Here is a 12,025-nt window from a genome sequence, read left to right as displayed (position 1 = left end):
GCAATTTAGCATTCAGTATTGCTTAAAGACATTTTAACAGAGGACAATCAGAGCACCTTCTGTCACTGGATGATCCACTCTACCCTCATAGCCACAGTCACCCCAGTTGTAGCACTGTTGATATATTTACGTTTAATTTAAAGTGGACATGTGGTTGATGGCAATAAATCAGCCACAGCTTTATTTGAAGTCTCTGTGAAATAACATTTTGCCCCTTTCCACTCGCTGATCCTCTGTGATCTCTGGTGGGAGGTGCTAACCCGTCAATAGCGAAACAAGAATGGAGGAATGAGGATGGTGCAAATAAAAAAACAACAGAACAAAAGAAGGACTGAGCCAATCTTCTCTGAACCTGATTATTATCATACATGTATTTTTTAAATTATTATTGTATTTGAAGTACCGTGCAACATGCAACACTCAAATGTCAGAACTGTGGATGCCGCCATGCTGCACTTAAATAATTAATCAAATTCAAACTGCCTTATCAAATTATCATATTTTAATAAGCATTTTGGCTCTTTCAATCATTTTTTTTTTTACCACACCGTAGCACAGATACTGCTCTCATCTCAGCCTCTTCACTGCTGTGGACTCAGGCCATAGTTATCAAGGTAAAAACCTGTCAATTCATTTTAAATGATCCCCCAAAATGATTGCCTATGCGTCAGATCTTGCACTTTAAATTAGGCTGAATGTTTTTCTTTTCTGGTTTCCCCAACTTATTACATTAACCTGCAACACTTCTTTAGTTTCCTGGATTGGCTGGCAACCAGTTCAGGTTGTACCCTGCCTACAAAGCCAGGTGGGATAGGCTCCAGCAACCCTGTGACCCTTGTGAGGAATAAGTGGTTCAGGAAATGGAAGGATGGACCTCTTGAGTTTCACCTGTTATTTGATTGTCCACATGTGCGTCATGATCTTTCCCGTAATTGTGTTTTTAGTGTATATGCTTCCGTCAATCTATTATCTATCAAAACTTTCCTAGTTTTCTTCGTGCTTACATTGTTTTGCATCCTGAATCTATTTTTGACTGCCTTGCTTATTTTTCCACACTGACTATGTTCCAAATCTGGTTGTCATGAAGGTACTTCACTCTTCCTTCTTCCTCTGAAAACAAAGAAGTGGGAGTGAAAGGTTTTCCATTCAGTTTGACTGGCAACAGGTTTTACCTTCTACTCAAATCTACAATTGCAATTTACAAGTGATCACAAATATGTCACTAATGTGCTAGAACTATTTGGACAGTAGAAACAGTCCATACACTTTTTCCCCCTTAAAGCCGTGCAAAGTAAATAAAATAAATGTACAGTTTGCAACTACTACTAACCCAGATTTTTTTGCTCAAAATAATAATGAGCATCTGAAATTTGATTTGTATGGTTTCCATCAAGATTTATTGAATTGAATTCAGCACAAGTAAAACAATGGTCAAATAGTTTCATTTTGACAGCAGTGCATTTCTCACAATCCCTGCCCTCTTCATTCTGTTATTTAGCCAGCTGCATTTATATTTTTAATAATATTACAGTATACTGTGCAACACATTGATAATGAGCTGTTTGGAATATTACAACAAAATATGCTGATGCAAAATGTAAAGGTACACATTCAATTGAAAAGAGGAGTTGCAGATATTCAGTTCAATGCAAAAAATCTAGAGCTGCTTAAAAGATGATCACAAACAAAGAGTTTAGGACCTCAACTTAGATGACCTATTGTTACTCAATACTGTAGGATGATGACTGATTACAGTAGAAGTCCAATTAAATTTTACATTTTAATAAATAAGTGATTTCGAATTCAGTGAGATCCATAACATGGTTTTCACACAACAGGCAAGGCAGCTTTATTTCTGTAGCACATTTCATGCACAAAAGCAACTCAAAAGGTGCTTTACACAAGCAATGGCAGCACCTACAAGCATAATCAAATAATAATAATATAATAAAAAATAACTAATAAAATAGGTTATTACAGTTTACCTGGAATTCAATAGGGCAGCTCTATTACTTTTTTTTCTTCTTTTTTTTACTGTGCATATTTAGTAGCCTCTAGTTGTCCGCAAAGGATTTCGACTAACCTAACCAAGCAAACTGGACCTTGTTTGCTTATTCACTAAAACCAGTTCTCGCCCATTGTTATCAAGCATACTGGACATACCTGTGAATTTATTGTACCATGTTTTGTGGGAGGTCTGGAATTGCGTGCATATAAAAATACGCAGCATTTCTGAGCCAGCTAGCGTTTGGGGCATCATGGCTTCCACGTCAGTGCTCCTGCTGCAGCTGCTTCTGGTCTCAGTGGTGTCTGCATCACACCACTTTGGAGGACTCAGCAACTTCAATGGCGAACTTAACTCTGATGGAACATATACAGTGAGTGACTGAATATAATTATGTGATTATCTAGAATTATGGCATTTTCCCCCACAGAATGAGACAAATATTCCTCATACACAAACAATTATCATTGTGTGTTATTTTGTTATTGTATTTTATCAATCTCACATACATCCTCTATACTGTACTGTATATTGGTGACTTTTGCCATTTCACCTTACACATCGTCTTTAAATACAATCACAATGACAAACCTTATAACCTTATTATTATTATTATTGTATTATTATTATGTAAAAATGTATTGGGAGAAAAAAAATACAGCCATAGAAAAAAGACGTTTTCTTTGTTATTCATTTTAATGTCTGGTGCCACTAAAAGTGTATCAAGTGACTAACTGACACAAAATAAAACATGGAATTCCAAAAAGCACCATTCTTGGCAGTACAATGCCATAGCTATTTATGGAAGATTATTTTGTTTCTTTGGTTATTATAAAAAAAAACTTTGGAAAATGTCAGCTCTTAAATTCAAGTCTTGGGTTCTCCTTAGTTGTATACTAGGCATTTAAAATGAACAACAATATATCGCTGATAAACATTCAATGGTTCTCCAGGGGGGTGTTTCCAGTGAAATTGAAAGAAAATGCCAATATGCGAATCCGTGGGTGACGGTATTCTTAAACTCTGTCATAAATTGTGTGAAATGAATATGCCAACTCGATCCCTTAGTTTTTTGTTGTTGTTTTTTTTTTTTTTTTTTTTTTACAGGTCAACATTAACTTCAAGGCAACCTTTCGTGAATGTTACTTCATTCAATTCATGCATTGTTATAATGGCAACTGTGGACATCAGGTCAATAGTCACAGAGCCTTACTTGACAACAGCACCAATTCTCCGAGATACACCAATCAATGGTGTGAAGCAGAAACAGTGATGACAAGACGTGTGCCATCTAACAAACCTTTCTCTATGCGGTATGATCTTTCTTTGTTGTGGTCTGCTCACTTTGTCTTGCATAAAGAAATTCCAGAACTTGGTCATATTGTATTATGATCTGCATATTTAGTAGAGTGTCAGTATTTCACAGGTTTTGTTTCCACACCTCCCAGGTCATCTAGCTGTTGTTGGATTCCAACAAGGCACAACCTCCATAGTTGGAGACTGCTGACCACTGTGGATTTGGGTACAAGATCTGACACCGGAGGGCCAAACAAATCACCAGTTACTGGCGTGCTTCCTTTTCTTCGGTAAACTCAAGGAACACATCATATAAGGAAAGAACTTAGTAAGGCTGCAAAATAAATGCTACACTTGTGAAAATGCTCATCATCAGTAAAAACCAACATAAATACAAACTGATGTAGTTTACATTTCCTTTCCTGTGAAATACAATGTGATGAATTATTTATTTGAACCTTACAAGACAAATTAAGATGTATATTGTATTATTTGTTGCAAAGAATACGGTTTGGTTATGAAATCAAAGTAATCCATGCATCCTGCAATAATTTTCAATGTGAAGAATTGACAATGCAAGAAAGGAAAATGTGTAATTGTTGTTTTCGCAAGAGTTCCTCAAAACTGTCCGCGGACATACAAGCCAATGGCCTTTGATGCTGATGGAGACCGAGTACGATGCAGATATGGACAAATTTTGAATCAAGAATGCGGTGCGTGCCATCATCATGTCGGCTTTTACCTGGATCAGGTTTGTTGAAAATCTGATTACGGCATGAAGCAAAAAAATGTCCTTGTTTACTTCAATGACTAAATTGTTTTCATAATCCACCAGGACTCTTGCACATTGCACTACAGATACACCCCGTCTGATCACCGTGTTTTTGGATTTGAGACGGTGGTGGAGGACTTTCCACAACAGCCTATCACACTTTCCTACAGCGATGGCTCCCATTCCTTCAGGTCACCGCTGATGGCCAGGAGAAAGAGGCGGTCTCCGCACAACTGGTGGCATACCGCAAGCTCTTCAACAGCTCCACCGCCCTGGAGAAGGTGGAGAGCTACAACAACACACCCGTGGTGGTGGTTGTGGACTCAGCAACCTGCAGGACAAACAACAACACCACAACCCAATACAACCCCTCGACCTTGGTGGTGGTGGTTGCACAATACAGGTGCAACAACAACAACCTCAGGGCAAACTACCACACAGCATTTCAGACCCGCTACAAGAAAGCCAAGACCAGTCACTCGACCTTGGTGGTGGTGGTTGCACAATACAGGTGCAACAATAACAACCTCAGGGCAAACTACCACACAGCATGTCAGACCCGCTACAAGAAAGCCAAGACCAGTCACTCGACCTTGGTGGTGGTGGTTGCACAGTACAGGACCAGTTGCAACAACAGCCCCATGGCAGTGGCATTCTACCACACAGCATTTAAGACCCGCTACAAGAAAGCCAAGACCAGTCACCCGACCTTGGTGGTGGTGGGTGCGTAGTACAGGACCAGTTGCAACAGCAACCATAAGGCCGTGGCATCCTACCGCGCAGCCTTTAACAACCACTTCAGGATACCCTTATGACTCAACTTCACCTCTCAGCAAACTACCCATGCAATTCTCCTTTCTGGGTGGGTATGCATGGTCCTTTTGTACTAAGAAAATATCTGACCTTGAGATATGAATCACTTGACTACATAGAGATACGTGATTTTGATCATTTGGTTGCATTGTAGCTATGGTAATAAATATACTGGATAGGAAATTGGCAATATACTGTACTATACCACAGCACATTGAGCACAGTACTCTGAGAGACTGAGTCTTACAATATTTAAATCATCCCTTACTGACTTTCAGTGGACCCCCCTGCTCCTTCCTGTCAAGAGGGGAGATACATACCGAAGTTGTTATATCCAACACCCCAGAATGGACAACGTATTTATGCAGAGGTCAACAAAGAGGTGGAAATCAGAGTCAAAGCGCAAGCTATGTATGCCACGTAAGTCAAAGATTGTCATGGTGGTGGAAAACGAAAAAACAAAAAAAAAAGCGAAAAAGGCAGGTGGACCCAAGTGCAGGGTGGCAGGTGAGGCAAAAACAGGAATGCAGTCTATTCTCAAAAAGTGTTTACAAAAAAAAGGCAAAGAAAGATAATGGTGCAGAATAAAGAAACTGTACTATTAGAGGGGTACTCAACCCCCTACCAGATTCTTGCTCCAAATAAATATGTTTTTTTAATACTTTGTCCTGCACTCCTAAAAACATATTATACATGAAGAGGTCACTTTTAAAGCAATGGTAGTTATTACAAAAAACGGCCAGTCAATGGCAGCAGTGTATAAGAGGTCACCAGGGCCATGTTGCAACAAGTTTTTTTTGCCAGTGTTTTCAACAGGTTTGTAAATAATGATGAAAGTTAGCTACATTCTAATAGCAATTGCTGCAAAACAGAAACAGATACAAATATACTTTTTTTTTCCCTGATGAAAGAAGAGACTCTAATATTTCTTTTGGTAGGTTGAGGTTCCATGTTTTTTATAGCAACAGAACACAATATTCTGTGGACCTTGCAAAATCAGTCAAAATCCAGTAAGACAGCCGGGAACGAAGGGGGTTGCTTCAGTGAAAATGGGAGTGGAATGGGAGTGAATGAGTTAACCACACCATATGGTGCCCATAGCGCTTTACAATTGAAGCCTTACATTCACACATGCATGAGCGCAGTCGCATACGCACCAGTAGTCGGCTGCTACCATGCAAGGCACTGCCAGGTCCACTGGGAACAAAGTGTCAGTGTCTTGTTCAAGGACACTTCGACATACTCACCAGGGGTGACGATTGAACCCACAACCTCACGGATAAGAGATGACCACTCTACACTGAGCCATGCCGCCCCAAGAAATGTGAGGCACAGACTCACCACAACAGAAAACAGGCAACATGACATATGACAATGGATAACAACCTAAGACAGAATGCATAAAAAGTGGGAACTAAATCTGGCACAGAAATACACATGTACTTTAAGAGGAGGTACATCCCACTTACACTGCAAGAGTCACACCACTAAACCAATACCATTCAGTGAAGAGATCAATGCAATGGGAAATACGCCAAATGTGCTGCTGCAATCACAGTTAATTATTAACATTTATTTATGTATTTAAGTGTGATGATGTATATAGATACATTATTGTATTTATAAGCAATAGAGGGATACTTCTGTATTGAGCACAATAATAAAAAAAATATTCCGTTATGATCCAGGATACATGACATCATTATGAGTGGGCCAATCGATTCCAATAAGCACAGAACCACACATGATGAGTTTGTCATAAGGTGGATACCCAGGCGTGAAGATGAGGGTAGACATTTCCCACTCTGCTTTGCAGTTGAATCAGTCACATCAAGGTCAGTCTTTGTTTGAAACGTATATCTTACCAATAATAGGAGGAAGCAAGTTTTAACCGCTTTATATATTCTGCAGGTTCATGTATGGTACTACACCATCTCATCGCTATAACCGTTTTCCTGGGTAAGTAACTGCATACACGAAGAAGGAAATTAATTGTAGAGAAGTGAAGTGCAATGGTCATGTTGTCATCATTTTAATATTGAAGTGTTAAGAAATTGACATGTTTATGTTGGTCTGTTCAGTAGCAATACTGTGTATCAAACTTTTATACATTTTTATTATATTAATCATATTAATGGTTTACCAATTTTGTGCAGGTCCAATCAATCTGTCTATCAATCTGAAATGATATGTGTTCTGATTGAAGTTCATAAGGAGACAGGTGAGTCAAAAGTTAGAAATTAGTTTTGAAAGTTCATTCAGGGAACAAAAAAAACAAAATGGTGCGGTGTTCAGCTCAACGTGTAGAAACAAAGTGTTTACAAACATATCTATCCTTCTCAGTTAATGCTACGGTGACCTGCGACCAGTCCAATATGACGGTGGTAGTTGAAAAAGCATCACTCCATTGGATCAGTTTGGATCACTTACGTCTCAGTGATCCTGGCAACGTTGAGTGCAATCTCCAAACACACTCCAACAGTACACATGTAGTTGCTGTCGTCCCGCTCTATTCTTGTGGCACTCAGCTGGAGGTAACAGAGTAAAATGTACTATATTGTATATTTCTATTACACTCTAAAAATGGATTAGTTAAAAAAAAAAAAAAAAAAAAAAAAGACCAATCTAGTAGGTTACGGGCATACCAATTTTATTGGTTAGCCAAACAACCAATAAAATTGGTTACAATAGAGTGTAAGTCTAGACAGATCACTTGGAAATATGTGTATTGTATCAATTTATTGTATTCTAAATGTATTTATTAATTATTATAAGTGATTACAATATATTATATAAAACCTATAGTATTTAAAAATGAGGAAATGTGTGTCTAGATCGATCCCTAGGCGTGACCAGTTCCATGGCCTAGTGCTAGTGTCTCAACCCTGAAACTGGGAGATCGTGGGTTCAATCTGGGTCATACCAAAGACTATAAAAATGGGACCCCTTTGCCTCCCTGCTGGACACTCAGCATTATGGGTTGGAATTGGGAGGTTAGATTACCAAATGATTCCCAAGCGCAGCCCCTGCTGCTGCTCACCGCTCCCTCAGGGGGCGGGTCAAATGCGGAGAACGAATTTCACCCGTGGTACTTTTTTTCAGGAATCCCATGACCGAGGGGAAAAAAAATGTCAGCCTCTAACATAGATTAACCAATACAATTTGCATCAGTTGGCCCAATCACCAATATATATTGGTTGAAAACACGAGTGGTTGTTTAAACCAAAGGATCTGTTGGAGACATAACTGCCAGCTAGATTGGTCAAATGTAAAGCTTTTTTGGTAGATTTGACCTATCCGTTTTTAGGGTGTATGTTCCTCTGGTGAAGCTTTACTGAGTCAGTAACATTTTGCTCTGCAGGAGGATGATGATAATCTCATTTTCAAAAATGAAATAACCACTGTGGACAACCCTCGAGACATCATCACCAGGAAACACAGGCTGGAAGTAGGCTTCCACTGCCAGTATGCAAAACGAGGAAATGTTACCCAGAGTTTCATTGGACACAGAAAGAATATCACAGTTTGGGAAAAGGGCTTTGGCACCTTCACCTACCAATTTGAGTTCTACCCAAACAACGAATTCGAAATCATGTATAGTCCAACCTTATACCCTCTCGTCTATACGCTTGGAAGAAGGATTTACATGAAGATAGAGGCCTCATCTTCAATCAACAGCACAGAACTTTTTGTGGAATCGTGCAGCGCTGCTCCATATGACAACCCCAACTATCGGCCAACCTACGCTATCATTGCAAATGGGTAAGCTGATACCTCTTTGACAACTGTGCTTGAACGTAACAGAACTGATATTACATACCGTGTCAGCTAGGAATAAATGAGCAATTTTGTGATCTACTGTCCAGTGGAATGCATTCCGGTTCAGAGACAATAATTGTCCTTTTATGTGCTCTGGTTAGATGTCCAGTGGATCCAACAGTTGAGATCCACTCCCCTGCTCATGAGCATGAATTCAGGTTCAGCATAGAGGCCTTCCAGTTCATTGGATTGCATGATCATGTGAGTATCTGTCTGTCCACAGTATCACTTATGGAAAGGGGAAATCAATCTAGCGCAAAGTGCAGTCTAACTGTTACAAATGTTACAAATTGGCATTTGCGCTGTTGTGGGACTAACCACAAGTCGATTATAGAAAATAAAAATAAAAATACAGTCAAACCTCGTTTTTTGAACGCTTCTGTTCTCAACCAAATCGGTTTTCAACCAGAAAATTAGAGAACTTTATGTCTCAGAACTCGTCCAAAAATTCGGCTCTTAACCAAACTGAAAAAAGCCGAGCGTACCTGAACGCGACTCACTCGGGAGCCGAGCTAACTCGAATGCTCAGGATGCTTCCTCCGTAGCACATTCGTGTTCAAAGTTCGTTTGGAGCAGACCCGTTCATTGTTATTTACGCAAATCTTTTTTTTTTTAGTTTTGCATCGTGTATTAGCCCCTAATCATGGGTCCAAAGAAAGCAAGTGCAAGTGGTAAAGCTGGTGAAGAAAAGAGGAAAGTAGTGCGCAGAACTATTGAATTTAAAAAAGAAATGTTTGCATTTTGTTTGTTTTTTTCATCATTTTAGATAGGATAGCTAAATAAAACAGTGTCCATTTCTACCCTTTTCTCTTTATGGTAAACAGTATACAGTGCAGTTTATGGTGTAAAATAGTAGAAAAAAAAAAAAACTTGGAAAAAGTTTTTTTTTAGACTTGGAACGGATTAAAATTATTTACATTAATTATAATGGAAAAAATTGTTTCAGATTTCAAACAAATCGCTTTTAGAACAGCCTTCTGGAACGGATTATGTTCGAAAACCGAGGTTTGACTGTATATATATATATATATATATATATATATAATTTATTTTTTGTGTAAAGCACTTTGACTTGTTTTTGTACATGATAAGGTGCTATGTAAATAAACTTGACTTGACATGATATAATCAGGTCGCCCACAAGCACTGCAGAAGCCTGATAATGATCCTGATCTTTAGAATCAGGTGTGTTGGAGGACGAAAACATAGAAAAGCTGCAGGAGTCAAGCCCTTGAGGACCGGGATTGGGGAAGCCTGCAAATGTATCATTCAAGGTCCTCGAGGGCAAGAGTCCTGCAGGTTTTGGAAGTTTCCCTCTTCCAACACAAGCTGATTCCAATCAACAGGATTGTTATCAGGCCTATGCAGAGTTTGCTGATGAGCTGATCATATATCAGCTGTTTTAGAGAAGGAAACATCCAAAACCTGCAGGACTCCGGCCATCGAGGACCGAGATTGCCCACCTCTGACTTACACCAACACTGATGTGATGTGCAACAAATTCACAACATAATTATCAATTACATTAAATGTATATACAGTATACAACATTTTTGTGTTTGCCACTAACACAGGTGTTTGCTGTTCTAAATATACATACAGGTTTGCACGTCACTCGGATATTGATTTTTGAAATCATTAATGGCATTTCAAGTGAGGGCTCTGTAACTATTGTCAATAGGTAAACCACAAGTCATGTGTTAATTTATTCAGGTGTACATCAGCTGTTCAGTCATGATGTGTGAGGCGGGGAACCCTCACACCAGGTGCTCACGTGGATGTATCAATAGCACATTCCCAAATGGTAACCAGCATCGTGGAAAGAGAGAGGCTGTCATCCAGAGTGCCAACCATTTTGTTTCTCAAGGACCACTGCGCCTTCAGAGATCAGCAGAGACTAATGAACGCACAGGTAGGATGATGTGAAACATGACTTTATTTTTCCAACAGCACACCTGAATTGGTGCTCTCTCTAAAAATTGTGTCTCTCTTTTTCTCTCTAGCAATGAATTTGAATATGAACATCATATTCATCGCCGGATGTCTTCTAGCTGCTGTTGGCATGATCAGTGGTGTTGTCATGTACAAAGCCAAAATGTCACATGTTAAATATCAACGTTTGCCAACATGTGAAAGCTAAACACTTGCTTGGGAGTATATGCAGATTTTCTTTCGACATTATTCATATACAAAATTTTCTTTTGAGCTTGTTTGAAATCACGTGTAATTTCGCTATGCAAAATAACAGCTGGGAATGCATGTCAAAATCAAAATGGATGAAATACATCAAAATTATTCACTGTGAAACTAGTGTTGTTCCGATACCACTTTTTGAGATGGCCTCTCCTAATGTGGGCTAAAGCGTGCTTAGCACACAACGTAGCCGGCCTGGTAGAGTAAGAGTCAACCGAATGTTTACCGTCCAGGTTAGGGACCGTCCACAACTTCCATTTTCAGAGTTAACATTGTCAATGGAGACTTGACTGGTAATTTGAGCCCCAGTAACACGCAACTTGCAGATGGTCGCCAACTTCCACTCGCTATAAGCCGGCCGGCTGAATGAGTTCTTATCGGCCACTTTCAACCCCGCTTTCGGCTGGACACAAATATTTGGCGAGGCCTCCGTGGCTTCTTTCCTATAGGACGTAATTCCATCGGCACAACACTACTTTAAACTATATTCATACATACTTGTTATTGCTGAGAAAATAAGATTGTGTTGTTATTATTATGTGTCGGTAACCGAATGTAAATAACACAATAACCACAATTGCATACAATTAAGTATTGTGCTAGCTGAAAATACTCATTTTAACTTGTAGAATTTTTCTTAAATCAACACAGAAAAAAACATTCAATCCTGCACTAGAGCTGTTTTAGTTTGTGATACAAATGAGCATAAAATCAGCAGTATATATCACAATAGGAGGGTGAGTAAAGGGCAAAATTGTATAATACATGGAAATGAAACTATAAAAACATTCTATATTTGATTCACTTTGTTTGACAACCAATAAAAAGACATCATACACTATCCAGTATAATTGTTGTCTCACTGCTTATTGTGTTCTACAACATCTTTCCATCAATCTGCTACTTTTGTTCACCAATGCCACTGCTCCTTTTTCAGGTGTTTACATGGCACACCGTTGTCACACTTTGTTACACTCAGGGCCAAATCCACAAAAGGTTTGCGTGGCTTCTGCGCGGCGCTAACCGGTATAAATGGAGCAATCTGAAAGCCTCTAATCCATAAAGCACGCTCATGCAAATGAAGCACAATTTATGGCGCTATCAGCAGATGCAGTGAATTCTTCGTG

The 12,025-nt window shown here is 39.2% G+C and overlaps 1 protein-coding gene across 1 annotated transcript; it reads left to right on the top strand.

Annotated features, from left to right (window-relative positions):
* The first annotated feature begins 2,219 nt into the window (after nucleotides 1-2,219).
* On the top strand, nucleotides 2,220-11,749 carry LOC144017570 (uncharacterized). The gene is made up of 14 exons (XM_077519286.1): nucleotides 2,220-2,378; nucleotides 3,113-3,318; nucleotides 3,454-3,591; nucleotides 3,914-4,052; nucleotides 4,137-4,935; nucleotides 5,165-5,306; nucleotides 6,575-6,721; nucleotides 6,798-6,845; nucleotides 7,043-7,107; nucleotides 7,230-7,420; nucleotides 8,248-8,648; nucleotides 8,807-8,906; nucleotides 10,419-10,617; nucleotides 10,709-11,749. Exons 1-14 carry the CDS (start codon nucleotides 2,259-2,261, stop codon nucleotides 10,843-10,845), a joined length of 2,832 nt encoding a protein of 943 aa, XP_077375412.1. The 5' UTR covers nucleotides 2,220-2,258; the 3' UTR covers nucleotides 10,846-11,749.
* Nucleotides 11,750-12,025: the final 276 nt, after the last annotated feature.

Source organism: Festucalex cinctus, chromosome 4, assembly GCF_051991245.1.
Source record: "Festucalex cinctus isolate MCC-2025b chromosome 4, RoL_Fcin_1.0, whole genome shotgun sequence".
Lineage (NCBI taxonomy): Eukaryota > Metazoa > Chordata > Actinopteri > Syngnathiformes > Syngnathidae > Festucalex > Festucalex cinctus.
Note: the sequence above shows the minus strand (reverse complement) of the source record. Positions and strands in the feature narration are given on the sequence as shown.